The following is a 24,381-nucleotide window of genomic DNA, read 5'->3' as shown; positions in this document are numbered from 1 at the left end:
CAAGGAAAGTAGTTGGTACAGAAATGAACTGGTGACTCAAGTTAGAAAGTCACAGTTCATCCCAGGAGTTTTTTGTTTTGTTTTGTTTTCTGGTAGAACTTGTGGGGGACAACCCTCTTGCCTTTTAGGATGAGGGTATGGGTAAGCAGATATATTTGGTGTCACCATCATACATTTTTCCTTGGTTATATGGAGAAAGTCTATTTGGGAGTCAGGGAATGAAAAGAACCAGAGAAATAGAAAGGGGGAGGGGAGGAGGTAAAGGAGAGCAAGGAAGAGATACAGTGGAAGGGAAAGAGAAAAGAGAAAAAATAAAGAGAGAAATAGATGTAGAAAGAGGCAAAGACAGAAGAAAAGATCTGATGACATCATATAAATCTATATATCCAACTGGGCACATAGGCAGCTTTACTCCTGGTCATTCCAGTTAGAAAAGCCAATAAACAGTCTTCTTTGGTAAGACTGATCAGTGACTGATTTCTCTAACTTCCAACTGAGTCCTGACTAATATAGAAACCTACCTAAATGTTTTTACATTATTCCCTTTCCAAGAATGTACAAAACCCAGTTAACAGCATTTATGCACATCATTCAATAATTAATTTTAAAATTATCCTTATCTTTTTAATCAAATTACAGAAGTAATTTAAGAAGACAGAACAAATTTATCCAATGTGACATTTGGTCAGGAAGAAGATATAAAAGCATTTTATCTATAGTTCTGTAGGGCTGTGCAATTGACATGCAATTATGATTTCAAGGAAAAGAGAAAGATATTAACTTCAAGAGCACTTTCCTACCTTTTCTCAAAAAGATCCAAGCCAACAGAAGCATGAACTAAATTAACATTATGTTAATATCTATGTTTTCTCCTGAGGTCTATTTCACATTTATGAAATCTGGTGGATCATTATCTATAGTGATAAGACCTCAAATATGTACTTATAATGATGTAATCATCATGTACTTATAATGATGCATTGCATTTGAATGTGTCATTCCCCAATTATTGTTACTCCTTAGGGAAGTGCAAATAAAAACCACAATGAGAAATCTCTACACACTATCAGGATGGTTAAAATATAAATAATACATATTTAAAACATAAATTAAAATGGTTAAAATAAAAAAGAAAGCAACACACCAAATGCTGGTGAGTTTATGGAGAAACTAGATCACACTAGATTGCTGGTGGGAATATAAAAATGTTACTCTAGAAAGAAGTTTGGTAGTTTCTTAGAAAACTGAACATGCAACTACAGTATGACCCAGCAATTGTATTACTACTGGGCATTTATCCGAGAGAAATGAAAATATATGTTCACACCAATGTACACCAATGTCTACAGTAGCTTTGCCCATGTTACAGATGGAATTATTTGCATCCTCCTTCCCTAATTCATAAGTTAAAGCCCCAGTGTGATTACCTTTAGAGAAGTAATTACGGTTAAATGAGGTCATCTGGATGAGGTGCTCATCCAACAGGGCTGGGGTTTTTACAAGAAGAAGAGACACCAAAGATCTCTATCTGTGCTTACACAGAGGTCACGTGAGGCCATAGGGTCACAGTGAGAAAGCAGCTATCTGCAAGCCAGGAAGACAGTCCTCACCAGAAACCAAATCTGCCAGGACCCTGACCTGGGATTTCTAGTCTCCACTGTGAAAAAATAAATGTCTATTGTTCGAGCTAACCAGTCTGTCATGTTTTGTTATGGCAGCCTGAGTGGACTTTATAATTCATAATAGCCCAAAACTGTTAACAACACAGACGTCCTTTAACAGGTGAATAGTTAAACCGTGGTCATTCATGTCATATGGTAGGCAGAATAGTGATCCCCAATGATGTCCACATCCTAATCCACGGAACCTGTAAATATACTAGGTTACATGGCAAGGAGACATTAAGGTTTAGTTGGATTTAACCCATTCAGAAAAACTCTTTTATTCCTATAATCTAAATAAAAATGAAGTATTTACTTAGAAATAAGTATGAAATAAAAATAAGCCTGTTTCATTCATTGTATAGACAATAAATATCAATGATGCTTTTACATGAAAAATTTTATTATTTAATATATAAAACTAAACAAATTTTCATAATAATGATGCATATAATGATTGGTAAGTTTGAAAAAGAATTATGTATATAATTATTTAATTATATAGGCTCTCAGCCCTGGCTTCATTTCAGAATCACATACAGAGCTCTAAATAGCTCTACAAAATATAGATATCTTGAAATATCAAGAAATTATGACTTAATAAGGGCCAAGGCATTTGGATTTTGATAAAGTTCTACAGGTAATTCTGACTCACAGAATGAAATCCATTAATACAAGATTTAATTACGATTTTAATCTATTTTAAAAACTTATTGTAGAAAACAACTTAAAACTGTTAACAATAAAAAATTGTAATAAAGGCATAAAATGTATTACTGCACATGGTGAACAAAAATGATGCTGCAGAAATGTCTAACTGACATAGAAAGATATGTAAGCATGTATACAACACACACAAAACAATGTATGTAATTCAATTTTTGTGAAACAAAATATACATGCACATCTATGTATAGAATGGAGTCAATTTGGATTGGCTGTGGTTATTTATGCTGCTCTTTGCTTGCCTATTATTGATAATTCTGAATGACTATATGTGACATATACATATATATATATATATATATATATATACACACACATATATATACATATAAATATATATATATATATAAATAAATTAACTTCACTTTGGCTTTAGACAAGATTAACTTTAAATAATAGGTATACTTTAAATTAAATTAAGAAATATTTTATTTTGAGATAAAGTAAATATGGGAAAATTTTAACAAATGGTGAATGAAGACAAAGGGTATGGGGATAGTAATATTCATGCAACTTTTCCGCAGGTCTGAAATTATTCAAAATTTTAACGTTGAGGGAAAATAAATTAAAATAGTTTAGAATTTGGTACCCCTTCCCCAAATAATATTCTATTTTATGATAGGTTGACCATTTGATATATCAATACAATACATAAATTCTTTAAAACATTTTACTTACGTCAGTTTACATAGGTTAGACAAAATATTAGTTGAAATAACCAAAATAAACATGAAGATATAGAAATATGTATACACAAAAATGTACATGTTTAATGTATAAAGGACTGTATGTATATATGCATTTTTAAAATTTGAACTCCCCTACTATACATCTTTAATAACCAACTGCATATGTGTCTTTACCATATTAACTACCTGATTTTTAAAAATGTTTTCCAATACAAATCCATTCATATAACATACCAAGCATCAAAAATACCAACTCTATAAAATGATGACCTCACCTCATCTAAGTCTTGGATGTAAACAGGTTTTTCCTCAAAGCCAACTGGCATTGGTTCACTGTAGGGAATCTTTACTTCTTCATACATTTTGTTATTCTCTCTTTGGATTCCTTCTGGCAAAATCATCTATAAACATCAAAAATCAAAATCCAATAATAAAAAATAAAACATATGTAAATAAAACAAGTGCTCTATAATAAATATTTGTCAGTTAGAGAAAGAGAGAGCGTGTGTGCACATGTGCAAAAGAACACTGCTGGCTTTATAACAGTACAGGAAAATAAATTTAATTTAAAGGAAAGAAAGCTTAAAGAAAACAAAAACAAACAAAAAATGATATTCAAACAAAGCATTCATGTATCAGATATTCATATATAACATGAACCATATGCTGATGATTCTTAAAGTATACGTTAATTAGATAGTATTCTTGAAGACATGTATTCACATGGCCAGGAAAAATGTGCAATATACCGTTTAAAGTTTAGTCAAAAAGTGATACATCTGCTAAAATGCAAAAATACAAATTGCATAAATAACAAAAGGGAGGAGAACAAATATGTTTTATATGGCTACTATGTGTCAAGAACTTACATACACTGCATTATCTCATTTTTCCCAGTATTTTAAAATACAATTTAGCATAGTATAGTCAACCAGTAATAGAGTAACAAAAGAAAACAGGGACCATCTATGGGTCATTTCCTCAAACAATTATCCACAAGTGGCCGTATTCCAATGACCTACCTTTGCACCAGCAATGAATGCTGATGTTCTCATGGCTTCAGCCTGGGAATCATAAACATGGGGATAACGTATCTTTTCAAAGTCCATGTCTCTCTGCCTGCTCAAAATTGGAACGTTTCTAGCAGTCAGAAGTGCCTGCTCTCTGTAAACACAAAAACAGTAGGCTAAACCTGAAATTTTTATCTTGCAAAGGAAAGCATATACTAAAATAATGTCACTATAATAACTATATCAGGTAGTCTTCTGTTATGAAAGAGAAGAAATGAAGCTATACAAAGGACGATATTAGAAATCCTGAAATTCTCTATGTGTAACCCCACAGGAATCAACACATTTTTAGGTAACATCATTTGATAAGTTTGACTAAATGTTCTCTATTTATAATTTTGTTTGTCACAATCCAATGGTGTTAAACAAGATATAAATGTCTTTTCAAAAGTAGGTTTTATATTTATTTAAAGATCAAGTGTAATAAATGCCAGTATTTCATTTGCATCCTTTCTACTTCTAAATAATAACATGGGAAAAATTATTCATTAAGCGAGAAAAAAAACCAAAGTCTCAAAATAAATTTGTGTAGGCTTCCTAAATATTAACCTGTGGTATGTGCACAGCTTACCTAAAAATAGCTTACCTCTATCATATAAATCTCTCAGCTACCTGGATACAACAAAGAATATTCTAATTAAGCAGATAATTGCTTTCTTATTCCAGAAAATTAGGTTTTCACATAACAAAATTCTATTCTTGTAATAAAATGTGACTAGAAGTAAGAACCATATAAATTATTAAAACTAAACCAAAAAAATGATGATACATAAAAGTAGCAATTACAACACACGCATTTTTCAGCTTCTGGCTTTTACCTTTGCATCCGCAATTCCTTAGGATCAAAGCACATAGGTCCTTCTAAAAATTCTCCATCTTCTCCAGCCTTTTTCTCTCGTCTGGCAATTTTTTTTCCTTCTCGGCGATATTGTTTCATTAACTGCTTTTCTTGTTCAGACTGAATAGTGACTTGACAACCATAATTGGGTTTAGCATTTTCTCCTAAAATTTTTTTGCAATTCTCTGTGAAACAAATTTAAAACATCATGTTTTACAAGTTTAATCCTTATGGAAACCATTTTCACCCCTCACCAAAACATAAGATAGTATAATGCTCTAACAATTCATTTTTTACAAAAACTGGCACATTCAATTATATATGTTAAGGAGAATTTTTTTTAAAATCACACATCTCAATGATATCACATAATGGCTTCAGAAAAGTCAGCAGATATTTTCTTCCCATAGACGAAACAGTTGAATGTTATAAATTCTTACATATAACATCAGAAACCTAAACATTTGATTTTATAAGTTTGAAATAATTTCTCTTTATATAATTTCAATAAACACAATTATCAATTATTGTGCTTATTGAAATTATATAAAGAGAAATTATTTAAATTTACTAATCAGCATTTACTGTTAACGTAATAGATTTTTTTACATATTAGGTATAACTTTTCCCCCTTGTAATAGGCCTTACTGTTTTAAATTATATATATGTTACTACTTATACATGAAAGAAAATTTATTAACATTAGCTCAGGGTATATCTAGAAGATAACCAAGGAAAATAAAGAAATAGTATGGTCCACCTTTTCATGGAAAGACAGGTTTTTTTTAAAAAAAAAAAAGGAAAAAGGCCAGAACCATTGAAAGGAACCAGGTCAATCAAAGCTCAGTGTTTACAAGGTAGAATTTAAACCTATGGTTTGGTCCATTCAATATTCAGGGAAATTTTTCTTCCAACAAGACTACCTTAATTAAATCTTTCCAAGTAGTATAATCTTGGCTCCCTGTAGCCCTAAAGCAACTGATAGGAATGTGACTAAAAGCAATCCAAGTCAATACACATTACTGTATTGAGGACCTACTAGGTTTCAGGCACTACTACGAGAGCCAGGAAGGAAATGAAGAATGAAACTTGGTCCATACTCTGAAGAAACACAGTGCAAGTTAGTTTATCAAATTCCAAAATCCAATGCAGAACAAGGAAGGAATTAAGCAGAGCATCAAGATGGGAAAATTAGCTTTCTAAATTCATCTTAAGTCAAATCTTCACAATCCTCAGACATTTGTCACTATCTCATTACCTGATTTTGAATAAGTCATTTTAACTGTCAATCACATGCAATAATGCCTCTGTATAATGCCTTTTTATTAAGTCTCAGAAAGGAAAGTGAGAAAATAAGATTACGTCTCAAATTATGACCTAAGATATAACCCCATCTATATTAGGATTACTACATCTTACAGATCTGAAAAAAGTATTTTTCTAAATAAGTCTTACATATTTTATTTTCTAAGTAAGAATAGGTCTTACAGCCCTATTAAAATGACTTAATTTATAACCTACTATCTTTCAGTGGTAGAAAAAGAATGAAGCATACTGACAGTTTCCACTGAACTAAAAGAAAGCTAAACTGCAAAGTCACACAATCAGACATTAAACAGAATTTTTCAAAATGTGACTAATGCTATGTACTTTTTAGAAATGAATGTTAAAGATTCTGTGTGTGAAACTACTTCTGTTGACATACTAAATCCTACATTTGTCAATATTTTTAAAAAATGTGATAACAGAATATTATTATATACACTTGTGATCATACAAATAAGGAAATTAAAATTATAAGAAGAAAATATGTCTATCTCATGGATAGCTTGAAAAAGCCTCAATTAGAATATACAGAACATATGTCCTATAAGATTGAACATAATAGGTAGTTATAAAAAAAATCAAGTTGTAGAGCAGAAATGCTTAAATGTATGGTTCTCCTTGATGGGTTCAGCTGCTAACTGTAGAGACTGACAGCAGAAGAAATGAAATGAATAAGCTTAATAGCAATTCTAATATGAAATTTTACTAAAGAACAATGTAGAAGCTTGTATCCTTCTAGAATGTAATTACCACAGAAGAAGGCTTGTATAATTACTCAAACCACTTTCCCTTGACAGCATGAGCTAACTTAACTTTCATTTTACGATACACCCTGTACAAAACATTCTCCACATCAGTCCTGAAAATAGAATTTAATTACAACTATCCTCAACTTAGCAGTTGGTACACTATACCCACCCACTTCTCACCTATCTTACATTTCCTGGTTATAACAAGAGATAAAGTGGGGTATTATCTTGATAAAAAGATTCAAAGAAAATCAGTATGAAAGCTATAAAATGTCAATGGCAAGAAGCTATTGCTCTCTAAGACCATGATTTTGGACTAATGAAAAGAATAGGATGTGGTTGTCATACTAAGGTAGTTTAATAAAGAATAAAAATACAATTTGGTATTTTTAAGAGAATTTTGAAGAATAATTAACAGAAAATTACATCGAAAGATATAAACAGATGAGAACAGTGATAAACTACAAGAGGCCAAAGAATCTTTTCTTCAATAGTATTTCATCCCCAACCCTCCAAAAAAGTTTAAGGAAAAACTTAAAGTTTATTTCTTTAAATGTCCCAAATTTTCTACAGTGCAGTTATTCTTCTTACACAGTAGCAGCATTAATAAAGATCTGACAGTATAAGTAGTTTGGAAGAGTAGAAAATATTTCAGGACAGGCCAACGGTTCAAACATCTTTTTTAAAAAATTCAAATTTAATATTTGTTTTGGGACTAAAAAGTGTATGGCTTCTAAAAAGTTATCCTAATAGAACAAATTTTGTGTATAAATGTTATGTTAAGCTGGACTCATTTTGAACTTTCTGTAAAAGGTGAGTACACCTGAAACTAATATAATATTGAACATCGACTGTAATTGAAAAATAAAAGTAAAAAATACAAGTTGGATGATGAATTTAAAACCAAGGTGAATTAGTAAGTATGTCTATATTAACACTTAGAAAGCTGACAAAATGAACACCAAATTCTTAGACTTTACGTCACAAGACTAGATATTTAAAGTCACTCCTGTTCATCTGGCAGATACCCATTTTAAAGGCTCCTAAACTGCAATGTCGGATTAAGCACATGGGAGCCCTCTTAAAGCAAGGCAGTTGGTAAGTATTCAACACATTTAAAGAACCAAAGACATACAGAAAGACAAAATGGCTGAATTCAATTCCTCAAAGTTTCTAAAAATCTCAAAGCAACTAACAGCAACTATTGGTAATCAAAGTATAGTTTAAAGGAAATCCATAAGCAATTTTGGATTTAAATCCAGGCTGTTTTTATAATTTCCTTTTAGTGTCATACACATAAATATATGGAAGAGGTGGCATAATTTACATAGAAGGATACATGTTGACTAGTTTGAAGAAGAGTGTCTAATATCCTATGCTCATACACGTTAAAAAAAAATAAATCCAAACTTTTTATAAGGATGGCAAGGAACATTGGGATAAAGGTAAGAAATTCAGTTTTCCTGCTTATAACCTAAAAACTGAGTTTGGAATCAGTTGTGCCATAGTAAGTCAGGCATTTTTCATAATCTTGGCTTCTAGACAACCTTCCCCCATTCTTCTGTGGTTTTAAAATATATGCAATACATGACAGTATAAATGTTCAATTATTTGCTACTTGTGATAATTGTACTGTACTTAAGTAGGACACTACTGCTGTTCTTGGATATATGACGAAAGTTTTATACTGCAGTATTAGGATGCCTACAACTTCCAGTCATTATTCAGCAAAAATTTTAAATGTAGGTATATGTGTGTACATGTATGTATACATGTATGTGTGTAGAAAATTAGAATGAGGACAGAGAGAGAGAGCGTGCAAAATGTTATGACTGATGAATCTACCTGAAAGGCAGGCAAATGTTCAGTGTACTACCCATGTACATTAAAAAAATTTGGGGGGGGTTACAGTTGACATCCAATATTGTTTTATATTAGTTTCAGGTATACAGCATAGTGGTGAAACATTTAAATAATTTATACAGTGATTTCCCTCTCCACCCCCCCTTAATGTAGTACCCACCTGGCACAATACATGCACGTACAGAGGGTAACAAAAAAATGTATACACATTTTGTAAAAGGAATAAAACATTAAAATTATAATACTCAATATACACTAATAACCAAAGATGAATACAAGTCACATTTGACTTCTGCAATTACAAGAGGTACTCAAAGTGGTTACCATCAGCGTCCAGACACTTCTGATTACCATGAACTACTGCTTGAGCAACGTTGACCAAAGAATACAGCTTTTTGGCACCCCCAGTAGCTATCACATTGTTATTGACTACATTCCCTATGCTGTACTTTACATCCCCATGACTATTTTGTAACTACCAATTTGTATTTTTTAATCCCTTCACCTTTTTCACTCAGCCCAATTCCCCTCTCCTCTGGCAACCGTAAGTTTGTTCTCTGTACCTCTGAGTGTTTCTGTTCAAATCTTCTGCGAAAAACAAAAAAGTCGTACTTAAACATAAATAGAATTTTTGCCATAGCACCCTTTTTTAGGGCACAGATATTTGTTTCATAATCTGCCATATCTAAAATCTACTTAAAAGGATGGTAGCTATAAATTATATAATAGACCAAATGATATTAAAAGTATAATTATATTAAAAAGATTTGCTATCCAATGAATTTCTCCTTTAAATTAGAATTACCACTGAATATTTTCTTACCTTGAAGAGCCTGCAGCTTATGATCATTTGAAGAATTAAGAAATCTATCCACAATTGTAATTCTATTCTGGAGGAGCTTCTCAATAAGTTCAAGTCCATCAGGTCCGAGAAGTTCAAACAGCTTATAAGAGGAAGAAAATCAAAACAACCCATTACCTCAAAATTAACTTTTTCAAGTTATTAACACCCTGTTCAACTGAGGTGTGAAAACAAACTTATACAGAAATAACCAAAAAGTACTTAGAAAAGTATAGTTTTAAAAAGTAACTTAGGAAAGAAAAATAGCTCTTCATATTGCTGAGGAGCTTTCAACTTTATAAAGACTATCTGCAATTATGTAATTAGAGAGCAGGACTCAATTTTTAAAAAATAATTATGATTTATATATAAAACTGTAAATCAGAGAATATCAAATTCTTACACTTGGTTTTTCTTGATATAACCAAATAAATTCTCAAGTTAATTTGCTTTTTTTAACATACTGCTCTGGTTTTTCCAAATAGAGTACCATTTTTCTCACGTTACTACATAACAGTTATCATTTTAAAGAACCATCAGAATGTTTTAATAAATCATGACATGCCAAATTTTTAATGCTTAATAATTATTTTTATTAAATTTATTAAATTATTTCATTAATGCTTAATAATAATTTTTAATGTTTAATGAATCTGAAATCTAAAACACAGTACTGCCAGTGCTTTATGTAACTTTATAGAAAGTTTCAATACATATCTTACCTTCCTATGCTGAGTGGTTGTCAAAGATTAAGTTGATTCCAGAATCAGGGAACAGGATTTATGATTTTGAGATTTTCAATTACAAAACTGTATGAAATAACTGTCCCAGAAAGCCTTTCGATTTCCTCAAGTACACTTTGAGAATATATGTATTTTTCCTGTCCAGAAATGTTATACTCTAATTTTACATGTGAAGATTTTATACTAACCAAATTCCAACTGTTCTTAGAGATTCCACACAAATCAAATCAGTTAAAAGTAGAAATTTATGTTGAGCATATATGAGACAATAATATTTAATAAATATTTTATGCTTGCTTTTCATTTTTCTGACATTAGCTACACACAAGGCCACTCTTCTTGCACTAAGCCTCCAACCACAGAACGGCTCTTCCTCTGGGCAAAGCATCCTGGAAAATACTGGGGCCTCAATCATTCTCACCCTGGCTCCTAAGGCATTTATTCCTCACAAGGAAAAGCAAAACCAGAACTTCCCCTTCATCAAGTACTCAGCTCCTAAAGCAAGGGGGTCACTCAGTGAGAAGCATTCCACTGTCCCCAACCCTCGCTCCTGAGTTCCAGCTCAGAGATCTTGCCTGGAGGCAGAGAACTAGGCCATGAAAAGAACAGGGAATGTCTAAAATATAAAACAGATTAGTGGTTGTTTAAGGCTAGGGGAGTATGGTGAGAGGTGGTAGTAGGAGGATAGTAGCTAAAAGTTTAGGATTTTTTCTGAGGTGATAAAAATCTCTAAAATTGACTTTGGTGATATTTATACATATCTGTGAATATACCAAAAAAGATCAAATTATACACATTTAAATGGGTGAATTGTATAGTATGTGACTTACATACCAATGAAGCTATTTTTGATATTATGAATCAAAATGACTTAAAATAGTAAAAGTAACAAAAAAATGCTTAGGGTTGATAGATAAATATTAAATATAATTTTCCCAATAACTGAGTGTTCTGAATTGCTGTCAGTCAGACACAAGCCCTGGGCTTAATGTTAAAGGTGGTATTAAAGAACCAGCAAATTCAAAGGGATAACTGCAATGTATACCTACATAGTTACTTCCCCTCACACTCCAAACAAAGTGTAGTAGGAAATGCTCTCTACATACAATACGAAATGTTCTTTATATCCTACCAACTCTCAAAGAATTTGTTAATTCTTAAACTGAGGCCATAGCTTCCATAAGAAAATAATCTCATGGCAGTTACCCTTACACATATTCTTAACTACTCAAGACTACTTAATCTTAAATTCAGTGTTCACACATGATAAATTAGGAATTCAAATTGAAAAATTTTAGCCCACAACATAATGTTAAGAAACCACTATAATATTTGGAAGATAACTTCTAACGTAACATCCCAAGTGTAGGATCGCAGCACAAACAGCACATTATTTCTTAAAAACAGCACACCTAAGACCCAGCAAAAGGGACAAGGAGGCTGTTTGGCTGTGAATAGTAGGACTGCCATAAGGCCAAGATGAAGATTCTCAGCAAAATTCTGAGCTCAGCTGCCATCAGATTTAAAGCAATCCTAAAATTAGGCTTTCCCTAATATTTGACACTGCCATCCACATTGAGAGCAGGTGCAGTTCTCGTTCAAGATTTGCACTACAAACTCGTTTGGCAGTGAGAGTGACTGTAAAGGTACAGCTGCCTGGATCACTGCTGTCTGCACTGACACAAGTTCCAGCGCTATCTAATTGAAAAAAAGAGGAAGGAAAAAGTTAGCTGTGGGTACACAAACAGCTATCGACTACAGAGTAAAAAAGAACAAGAAAAAAAAAAAAGAACTCAGGTCTCATACAATACAAAGGCAAGTATGTATCAATATCCTGACTATAAGTTACACAAATGAGATGTAAAGGAGACACAATAGGAATAGACAGGTAATAGCCTTTTCCTGGTAGATATTGTTAGAGACATTTTTATCTATTAAGGTACTTCTAAATAGACAAAGGTTCTTAGAGTTCTTATTGCTATTATAACTACTTTTTCATTACAGTAATTCTTCATCAAATTAAAATTATGAATGGAAACAGTCAAAAAGTAAACCAACAGACTACATTTTAAAGATGACAAAAAAATTATCTCAGAACATGTGCAGACTAACTTCCTTGTTTCTTACAATACTTTTAACAGATGAATGTCATCTGTAAATCTCTCAGGAAAGGTAATCCCCACTTTTCACTGTATTCTGAATTACGTTATTCTTATTCCAATAGGAAAAATTCTACAGTGGATGCTATACTCCTAACACAGTGTCAAATGAATTACAGACATTACATCATAAACACAAAATATAAAGTAATGACACACCTTTAAATAATATATCATGGAAAATTTTACTATAAATACGATAAAAACTGGTTTAAAAAAGATTAAGAACTAAAACTCTATTCACAAACAGGGCAATGCAGAAATATGCTGAGGGTTTGTGAAACTACAGAATGAATACGATAAACATATTTGGATTACGGGTTTACTCAGAGTTAGAGACAAAACATTATTTCCAAGTAAAACACAATTCTGGTCATGTTAGTGTTGTGTTTGATCCCTAATTCTTAGGTTAGTTAAAGAATATTGAACAACAAAAAGTATTTAATCACTAAAGCAAGCTTTAAAGGAAATACAATTTCAATATTTATAAAAGGTTTGTTAGTTCCATTTCTGTTTCTATCTAGTCAATATTAAAGAATTCATTAAAAGTAAAAAATAAATCTGGAGTTCCAAAAGACCTCTTTCAAAAGATGGACCAACCATCCTCCATATGAAATAGTCAATGGGCATTTTGAAAAACAGCCAGTGAAAACTGTGCAATGGCTACAATATCTTGATGTTCGCAAGGTATCCTTACGGATAACACGATGCTTAGGTGGATTATGGGATTCATCTCAATACAGAAATCAGCCACTAAAATTGTTTTTCAAGGATTGGCCATAGCTTCGTCCTGTTCAAAATTTATCAATAATAAACTAAAGATATTAAATTTGTTAAAGTGTTAATAGAATCGAGGGCCTGATAGAATTAAGATTTTAAAATTTTCTGAATAGTCTGATACAATTGGGCTAGACTTAAGGAGAAGTAAAAGAAATAAATATAAAAAACCCACAATTACGTTTAAAAAATTTCTCAGAGTAGAAAGAATTTTAGTATCAATAAAAAGTTAAATATTATTTTAAAAATGGCATCCTTTCTAATTCTCTATTTCTACATATGTTTTATAATAAAGTTATAATAGTATATGGATATAATTTAAAATTAAATATCAGGGATGAATTCCAAAAATGGTTAGAAGGTACGATAAAAAAGGTTGGAGACCGATGCTTCAAAGTATCATTCTGTTATGAAAGCTTTTCACAATATAACAGTCTTCTGATCTAACTATGTCTTATAATCAATATTTATGTTTAATATAATATTTTTCTGAAAATGTTATTAAATGGTATTTCTGAAAAATTGCTGGTGCTTTATAGAATTTAAAGAAATACAGATTATGTATAATCCACCGATACCATCACTTTTCATACTTTCAAAACACTTGTATTCAAAGTCAGCAACCCAGTCATTATTCTATATGACTCCTTGTCAGTCCATTTAATTTATTTAACAAACTTATGAACGCTAGTATAGCAGTTTAGGGTAGGAGAATGGTCAGCCAGGGCTCAAATTGTGAGCCTATTGCTCACTAACTTTAGGACTTAGATATCCTTTCTGAGCTTCCATTTTTTCATTTGTATAGTGGAAATAAGAGGACATATATACCTTTCATAGGGCTGTGATGTGAACTAAATAAACAGTGCCTTGCATATAAGCAATTAACTTTATGTGTTTAGTATTATTAAAATAAATGAGTATAATCAAATAAGGGAGTAAGAAAGTACACAAAATAATTTGTATCATGGTAATGAAAACAATACCTAATACTTGTACACTACTTATTTCCCAGGCAAGATATTAAGTGCTTTACATATAAAGCATATATTTTCACACTCTCGTGATCTGAAGAAAAAAATTAGTGAATCTTTGCTAAATACATAATACTGATGCATTCATCATTTAAAAGTAATCATGATAGAATAATTCAAAGAAAACACTATACAAGTATCTAATAATCAACTATCACTTCTTAGGAAACAAATGAACATGTAACAAATATTAACAGAAGTATCTGATATGCATCTTGACTTCAGACTTTTTTCAAGAAAGTATGCTCATGATTGTAGTATGTGCATGCATATATTCTAACTCCAGTTTCTGCTGGGAAATTACTCTTAGTTCAATGGTGAAATTAAACACAATATAACCTGGTGCTCTGTAAAAGGCAGCAACCACAGCTTCAGCTAAAGCCTTATTTGTTGGTTAGATCACAGCTTCCTAGGTAACCTTCCTGCTGACCACCAGTGTGTTTCCACTTCAATCTGTTACATACTAGAACCTAATGATCTTTCTCATATTCAGCTTTGCAAGATATTATAATGGGGTCATCTAAGCTCAAAGGTTGGAAGGGAGCTTAGAGGACATCTAAACAAAGCTCTCATAAAAGCATTTACTGCTGTGGGAGGGCAGTTAACAGGACAGCTGAAAACATGGACTTGGAGTCAGAAAGAACTAAGTTTAGTTATCAGTTCTGTCAATTCCTAATAATATGACTGTGAGCAACTTTCTTAAGCAACCTGAGCCTCAGCTTTCTAGTGTTAGAAAATTAGCATGGTAAAAAAAAAAAAAAGAAGAAAATTAGCATGGTGTCTGACAATAAGTGCTCAATAAATACTGCTGTTATTGACTAATTTTTTCCTGGCTAATGAACATCCAGGATACTTCTGCCAGCAAGAAACTATCTTAAAAGGCAACTCATGCCACTGCTAGAGAATGGCAATTGCCAAAAAATCTTTCTGACACTGAGCCCAATCGGTTTCACGATTGCTTTCACCTATCACTCTGCTGTGCCCTATGGGGTTACAGAGAATGATCTTAGTGACATTTCTACAAGTCAGCCTTTCAAATATTTGAAGATAAGGCAAAGAGCTAGCCACACTTCACTCACAAGTTCCTTCTTTCCCAGGCAAATACACATCAATTCCTTACTATTAGTCATATATCTTGATTTCTAGATATATGACTAATGGTCATGTTAGTCATCCAGTTTCCTTTAGAAAACTTTTTACTGAGCCTCTTGAAAAAAATAGGATCCCAATCTGCACATAATATTTTAAATACAATTTTATCAGGGCAGGTCACAGAGATTGTAACAACTTTGGACTGGATGTTAAACATAGCCTACGGTGGTAACACCACCACACTGCCGGCCCAAACTGAATGTGTAGCCAAGTAAAAACATTTGAGTTTAGGTTTTTTCTACAGGAGTTCCAAGTAAGCCAAGATTCCCAAATCCTATACTTTATGTAATAATTTTAAGCCCCAAATTTCAAATGAATCCCTTTTGAAATCTGTTTGCTTCCTGTGTCATTTTTTAAATCTTTTAAGAGCTTTCTAAATCTGGAGTCTGGGATCCATCACAACAGTAAACACTATCAATGTTCAGTCTGTCCCGAGCGCAACTTCAATAACCATGCTGTCATGCAAATCACTGATTAAAGTACTGAAGAGAGGACAAAAGTAAAAAACTACAGGATCAAAAATGAAGACTTGACACCAAATTGCCAATGAACCAATATTTAGGGTAAGGTCTTTCAAGCAACTATTAATTAACTCCATCTAACTACATTAATCACCAGGTGACATTTTTCTGTCTTCTTTGTTCAATTTAGATATGTCCTTGTCTAATATAGCCACTAGCCACATGAGGCTATTTATATTCTCAGGAATTGCAATTAAAATTTTAAAATATGTGAATAATTCCTCAGTCATATTAGCTACATTTCAAGAGCCCAACAGCCACATGTGGCTCATGGCTGCCATGCTGGAGAGCAAACAGAGTACCTGGGGTCACTGCAAAAGGTAGCACTGCTTTAGAAGATATTTTGATTCTACATGTAAAATGATCTGCTGAGACCTAGATACAATATGTTTATAAAGCATAATGTATCTGTCTAGTTGCATCGTACTATCAATTTAGATTTTTTTTAAAAAGTCCATAATTTTACATTAGAGTTCACTCTTTGTGTTGTGTATTCTACAGATCTGGCAAATGTATAATGACCATAATGAAAGGTATCCATCATTACAGTATCATACAGAAGAGATTCACTGCCCCAAAAATCTCCTGAGCTCCGCCAGTTCATCCCTTTCTCCCTTTCCCCCAACCCCTGGTAACCACTGATCATTTTATGGTTCCCATAGTTTTGCCTTTTCCGGATATCATATAGTTGGAACCATATAGTGATGTAGCCTTTTCAGATTGGTTTCTTTCACTTAGCAATATCCATTTAAGTTTCCTTCAAGTGGTTTGATTTCCCTTTATCACTGAATAATATTCCACGATATGGATATACCACAGTTTGTTTATTCTCCAACTGAAGAATAATTTGATTGCTTCCAAGTTTGGGCAATTATGTCTTCATTTTTTTTATTTCATTAAATTCTGCTCTCTCTCTCTCTCTCTCTCTCTCTCTCCTCTCTCTCTCTCTCTCTCTCTCTCTCTCTCTCTCTCTCTCTCTATATATATATATATATATATATATATATATATATTATCCCATCCATAAAAATATGCAAACAAGTCCTATACGGAGAAATGACGAAAGAATATTACTAAGTTGTACAATTTTTATTTTTCCTTATTTTTAACTTTTCAAACCTTTCTATAATAACATACATTACTTAATCAGAAAAAGTTTTGTTTTATTTTTAAGTAATACAAGCCAGATTCTGATTTACCAATTTTTTTTCACATTTTGTCTGCTAAGTACATACAGGATCACTAAATTAATAAAATAGCTATTCACATATTCACCATATTTGTTGGAATGAGCTCCAGAAGTTATGTAAATAAAAAAAAAATCCCTTATCATGTAGACAAATCAGCTGATAACTAAAATTCAAGGAACAATTTAAGCTTTATTTTCTCTATCAAATATTATTTTTCAAAGATAAAAACCTAGTTATAGCAAACACAATTTAACCACATGGGAATCATTCTGACATATGGTATTTTCTAAAACAGTTTATCACTGACAAATTATTTTAGTAATTTTAATATTAATAATTTTTATTTCATAAAAGCAATAAAATAAATGTTTTAACTGTTTAACCACTTGAGTTAATTAGCAAATTCCTTAGGCTAATCTCTAACTGGAACTAGTTAAGAAGGATGGAGATGCAGCAAACGCAAGGTGTCCATTAGACGGTAGCCATCTTCCAAGTAGAAGAGACATGGAATTTTAAACTAAGCTAGTTAGGAAAAGAAATAGCAGCTTACATACAGAAATAAATGATTGAGCATCTATATGGCAAGATTTATAAAATGTAGTAAGTAGGTGAGGTATAAGTTTACTTTTCAAGTAAACTTATTTCTTTGTATATATCAAAAGAAAATAAATATTTTTCAGAAAAATACCCTCAATTCCTCATTACATATTTAATATTTGTATGTTATTTATTACATTTCATGGTAGACTGATAATATGCAAGCGATGATGTTTGGCCTCTTATTGGTACAGACAATAAAAATCACAGCATTTATCAGGGGACCTTACTATTTGGGAGATTTGCAAAGCACTAAACTCTCTAGCTACACAGAAATTCAATCCCCAAGAGAATTATATCACACATCACTTTTCTGGGTATCAGTTGATATATAAAATGCACTAGCAACTAAGTTATGAGAACTCATATAAAACTGGAGACAGGATTAAAAGTAACAAAGTAAAACAAAATATAAGTAAGACTTAACAATAACATAAGTAACAATTAGTTCCTGGTTTGGGTCCCCCCCTCCTCCCCAGAATCATCAAAACACTTGTAAGGGCTGTAGTTAAGGCCTTATTAAAACAACATAAACCATCATCATGATTAATTTTCAATTACCATGACAAAACTTAATATTCCAACTTTAACCCTAAGTAAAAGGAATAGTTGAGTCAGTGTGTCTTGGTCACTGATTGTGACAGTATAATTGACATATACATAATATATACTGAATTTATTCTACTATTTTCAAGTTTTAGAATGTTTATATATAGCTAAACCCTTACTTTGTCACAACAAAAAATATGATCCTATCAAGGTAATAAGTCATTTCTTAAAAAAAAAAAACCCACTAAAATATATATGAGTCTTAATCTTAAAATTTTCTTGAAAAACTCCTTCCCTTTTCTAACTAAGATAAAAAGGGAAGGCTGCCTTCTGAAAGAACAAGTATTAGAGATTAAGATGAAGAAGAAAAGATGGCACAAAATTCATGCTTTAATCCACCTCCTCTAGTAAAAAAAGAGAGAAAAGACTATGGCACACTTCAAACTTAAAATCAAGACAAGTACATCCCTGGACCAGAAATTAAGCAAAAAAGGCAAAGCACCAAGTAGAGCTAGAGTGACAAGCTGGGCTCGTTCTGGACAGTAGGACCAAGAGTTTGGAGCCTGTGATTGGTAATCTAGAACACTGCTCCCTGCTCTGTGGGCACGAGAGCTGAGTTTAGCTGGAAGCCAGGGTGTGTGCATGGTGCCCCCCTGTTCATGAAAAGGGATGAAAGGAACTACTACCAAAATGATACTTGGGGCGACAGCTACTCGAGGAATCTAAGACAGTGAAAAGTGGGAATGTAGATGGGAGAAGCGACAGATCAACATCCGCATAAAAGTTAAAATTCTAAAACAATGAAGAAATCTTATACTAAAAATGATTGTCAACAAAATCAACAACGGAACATAAATTTACTCCAGAAGAAAGTAATTGGGTACAATGTGACAAAGACTTTAAAATAAGTAGTAATACTATTAAGCTCAAAGAAACAACAAAGCAGTTGCTTCTATTAAAATAATTTATGAAACAACAGAGGGTATATACTTTTTGTTCGATTTTTCTGTAAACTTGAAACTGGTCTAAAAAGTCTATTAATTAAAAGATGGCATATGATTCAAGAGTTACAAAATTATTATCATTCAAAATGATTATTCTCTTACTGTTGATAAGGTTTTGTAAAGTTGAAGCATTATCACTTGTGTTATAATACTAACTAGCAAAATTATGTGTGTGATACTTAACAAATCCTTGTGAAGAAAATGAGTAAGCATCTAAGAGGTAATTAATGATCAATATAGGGTTGTCCTGCATCAGCATTAGTCACCAGCCAAAAAACATACATGTCTTTTGGAATTTCTCACTGGGGATCTACTTAATTTTTCAGACACAATAAATGTCATTGGGGTGACTTTATATCTTTAGAGTATTTCAAATGTTATCATGATTATTATTGATAATATAAGAAAACAAGTAATTATAAACAGATTAAAAATTTTAAAGAAGAAACCCATTTCCACTGTGAAACAAATACATATATCTGTTACAACTGGATGTAACTACCTAGAGGGCCATCAGGCTTGTACCAACCTCTGAGGATTGTTAAACTGCCCGATTGTCTTATTATTTAAAACTCATATGCGCTACATAAATAAAATAAAGCTTTCATAATATGTAGGGAAAAAGGAAAGACAAGAGCTATAAAACCTAAAGCTGGTTCTCTGTAAACAAAACAAACACTCCTCTAGGAAAAATGAGAAAGTCGTAGAGAAAAGGCTAAAAGGAGAATGTAACAAAAAGCTAGGGTAATTTTTTTTTTTTTTAATAAGATGACATTATGACTAACTTTAGAGCAAAAAGGTTAAGTACGCAGATGAAATGGCTAACTTCACAGAAAAATACAGCTGACAAACTTGATTTAAGAAGAAATAGAAAATCTGAATAAACCAGCAACTACTGGAAAATCTAAAGTGTTGATCAAAGTCTGCCCTCCAAAAAGGTATCAAGCCAGACAATTTTCAAGCATACTGTCTCAAATGTTCATGAAAGACATAGTTACTTTCTTATAGAAACTTTTTTGAACAGAAAAAAAAAAGCTCCAAAACTTTACTTATGAGGCTCAAATAACCTTAGGTATTAAAACAGTAGAATAATTTAAACATTTTCTAGTCAAGATGAGATTCTAAGCACAGTAGGAGAATAGAAAAACCACAATAATGCACCAGTGCCTATCCAAGAAAGCCCTAAGAAAGAGGAGACATGCTGATTCTCATGAAGAAAATCCATATATTTCCTTTTTTAATTATACAGAGATATGTGTTTTAAAAATCAAAGTTGTATCTATACCTCTACTATAATAAACAGCATACATTGCACATCATAGTAAGCCTATGCTTACTATATTCAATTTAGGGGACCCTCATACATTATTGGTGGGCATGAGGATTGGTGCAGCCGCTATGAAAGGCAGTGTGGAGGTTCCTCAAAAAATTAAGACTAGAATTACCATATGACCTTGCAATCCCTCTCCCGGGTTTATACCCCCCAAAAATCTAAAAACATTTATCCGTAAAGATGTATGTACTCCGATATTCATTGCAGCTTTATTTATGGTGCCCAAGAGATGGAAACAACCAAAGTGTCCTTTGATAGATAATTAGATAAAGAAGATGCAGTATATACACACAATGGAATACTATTCTGCCATAAGAAAAGATGAAATAGTGCCATTTGCGATAGCTTGGATGGATCTTGAGATTATTATGCTACAATGAAATGAATCAGACTGTAAAAGTCAAGAACCATATGACTTTACTCATATGTGGGATATAAAACTGAAAGCAACAAAGGAAGAAAAACTCATAGACGCAGACAACAGCTCAGTGGTTACCAGAGGGTAAGGCAGCAGGTGGGGGGTGGCAGAATAGCGTACAGGGGGTCAAATATAGGGTGATGGAAGGAGAATTGACTCTGGGTGGAGAACACACAATGTGATATATAGATGACGTATTATAGAATTGTACACGTGAAACCTATGTAACTTGAGTAACTATTGTCACCCCTATAAGTTTAAAAAAAGATAAGCAATTTTAGATTTGCATGTGAAATTAACAAGATGTGCATACTGAAAACTAAGAATAATAAAGTATGATCAAAGAAAATGTTAAAAACTGAATAAATCTGAAAACAGTTTTGAATTAACAGTCCATGTTGGAATTATTAGAATAATTACATAAAGCAGCATTCGTTATTTATAACATTGTAAATTGTTCTTAAGTTTGGCTTGTGGCATAAAAAAAATTAAATATTCATACATTCCAAAACAACAAAGTCCTAACACACACACACACACACACACACACACACACACACACACACACACAAAATGACCATGAAAATTAGGACACCACTTATTTAGCATTTATTCTTCTCTCAAGAAAAATGTGCTACGCAAATCTGTTTTGGCATTGCAGAGAATTAGATAAATTATATTTTCAGAATAATTAATGCTCATTTACAGGTACTTAATCTAACACAATAATTTAAAGCTAAAACCAAGGTCACTTACAACTTAATTAAAAGTACTTGGAATGTGAACACTATTTATTACCCACATATTACAAATAACAGGTGTGTAGTAAGGTTAAAGCTAGGTACGGCCATATATTTAAAAGCTTACTTTACATTTTAATGTACATGACAAATTGATAGTTTCCTTGACTCTTAGAAAGAAAATATGCTGATTTTAATTGTCTTAGAGAAAACATATTTCAGCTATCATATGTATGTATGTATGTGTGTATGTGCACATGTATATAAAAAGCTGAACAAAATTAGTGTATTAAATTTTAAATATTTAAATAAATGCTTATAGCAGTTTTTAAGTCTAGTAATGAGATTAATTTATATTTACAGAATGATAATTAAAACATTACTCAAAATGTTTGTATTCATCTCAAATACCATTAAAACACAGAAATGTATCCTTCATTTTACTAATAAAATGTATTTTCTTTCCTACATCAATATATTATAGATATCACTCAACATATATAACCCATGTGTTTCTCCAAATTAATACCAACAACGTTCATTATATCAAACACAATTTTCTTGCCCATTAAATTCATGTATGAAAGTTCCAAAAGAAGGAGATTTAAAAAAGAAAGATAATGGGAGTGGGATGATTAAACTTTGTTAGATTACCTTTTTGTCTCCCCAAACCTAAGAGTACCTCATACACAGAAGAGAATAAATGAATGAATGAATGAACAGTGCCAAACAGAGAATAAGACAAAAAGTATGAAATTTGGCAAAATGTCTTATTTCTTGAACAACCATTCAAATAGTTTAGAATCTATTATTGCCACAAATTAGAAACAGTAAGTATTTTTAAATCCGTGTTGTGAGTTTAAGTTAACAGAGTATCTTTTACCCCATATCTTAAACAGGTCACCAGTATCCATCTGTACAAATCTGAACAAAGTGATCATTCAGCAAATTTGACTGTATCTCCAATAAAACATCTTATTACTCACCAAAAGAGCTCATTATTATGTAAAGAATTCTGAAAATTATAAAGGCTTGCCTGAGCTGAGATCTGCTACCCAGATTAATTCTTGGGCCATCCTTCTCCCATATACAGCTCTTCAAATGCCATGGCCATCCTGCTATTCCATCATACCTTTCTCCTGAGGATTACCAACTGCTATTTATTCATTATTCATCATAAGGCATCATTTCTACTTCTTTCACCGACCTAATCATTTTCCTCTACAGACCATTAGGATTCTTTCACCCTTTAAGTGTGGTGACCTGGTGCAGCCTGAAAAGCTGAACGGAATTATCATCACCCACGTATAAGACTACTTTGTTAATATACTAATAAAATGTTATTGTTTGCTAGCTACATAATGCTATTTACAATAGCCAGTACAGACGCAATACGTACCATCTGTTAGGCACTATTCTAAGAGCTTCAAGTGCTTTATATCATATTATATTTGAAGTCATCCTATATGATTAAACCAATTACTTTTCCATATAACAAGACAGAAAAGTGCAGCTTAGGAAAGTAACTTGGCCAATGTCGACCAGTTTATAAGCAGTAAAGCTAGGATTCATACTTGTGTCTAACCTCAAAAATCTATGCTCTTAACCACTTGAACTTGCAGTTCCCACGGCTGACTCACATGTAATTTATTTTTTACAAATACAGCTGCTAAACCAGACCTCCCTATGTGAAATATATTGTATTCCTGGTTACAAGTATATGAACTTACATTTATTTTATCATGTCATATTCAGCCCATCATTCTAATACTTGGAGCCATAAAAGGGGGAAAAAAGTAACATACAACCAAGGTAAATAGAAAGTATCCCCAATACAGATTATAAAACTTAAGAGACCTGTTAGAGCAGGTACAATGGTTATGCTATCTTAACCTTTCAAAACGTTATATTCAGCTAAAAGTAGAACAAATAATTCTCATTTTCCTCATAAAAATGTCATCTCTTATAAAGTAAAAGTAGGAATGTATTACCTAAGATGATAGACAATGTGGAAGTAACAAGAACCTTGGGAGAAAATGGCTACATGCAATAAGGACATATTCGGATACGTACCTACAAGTTAAATACAGAGAAAACATACATCTGTCCCAAATAACATTCTACCCCAAAGAAGTGAAACTAAAATAGAAAAAATGTTTTTTGAAAATGGGAGCTTTGATCATGTCTTGGAGATTGCTATAAACATAACACCAAAGGAAGATCCTTGAATAAAAAGATGGATATACCTTACTTGAACACTTAAAACATATGCAAGAACAAAATTTCATTATATATCTCTTATAAGTAAAAAAAGTAACTTTATCAAATAAAAAATTGGCAATTCTCAAACAGTAAGTGGCTTAAACTATATGAAAAAAACTAACCTAAGTAACAATAAAAATTT

The 24,381-nt window shown here is 32.1% G+C and overlaps 1 protein-coding gene across 1 annotated transcript in view; it reads right to left on the bottom strand.

Annotated features, from left to right (window-relative positions):
- Positions 1-24,381, bottom strand: part of ASCC3 (activating signal cointegrator 1 complex subunit 3) — a 300,443-nt gene that overhangs the window by 231,765 nt on the left and 44,297 nt on the right. Inside the window, exons 5-8 of the mRNA XM_019738872.3 lie at positions 9,746-9,866; positions 4,965-5,169; positions 4,099-4,240; positions 3,352-3,477 (exon numbers count right to left, since the gene is read on the bottom strand). Of these exons, the coding sequence (XP_019594431.3) occupies positions 3,352-3,477; positions 4,099-4,240; positions 4,965-5,169; positions 9,746-9,866 (594 nt within the window). The remainder of the gene's footprint in view (positions 1-3,351; positions 3,478-4,098; positions 4,241-4,964; positions 5,170-9,745; positions 9,867-24,381) is intronic.

The sequence above is a fragment of the Rhinolophus sinicus genome, chromosome 2 (genome assembly GCF_057876585.1).
Source record: "Rhinolophus sinicus isolate RSI-liver-muscle chromosome 2, RSI-T2T, whole genome shotgun sequence".
NCBI classification, from domain to species: Eukaryota; Metazoa; Chordata; class Mammalia; order Chiroptera; family Rhinolophidae; genus Rhinolophus; species Rhinolophus sinicus.
Note: the sequence above shows the minus strand (reverse complement) of the source record. Positions and strands in the feature narration are given on the sequence as shown.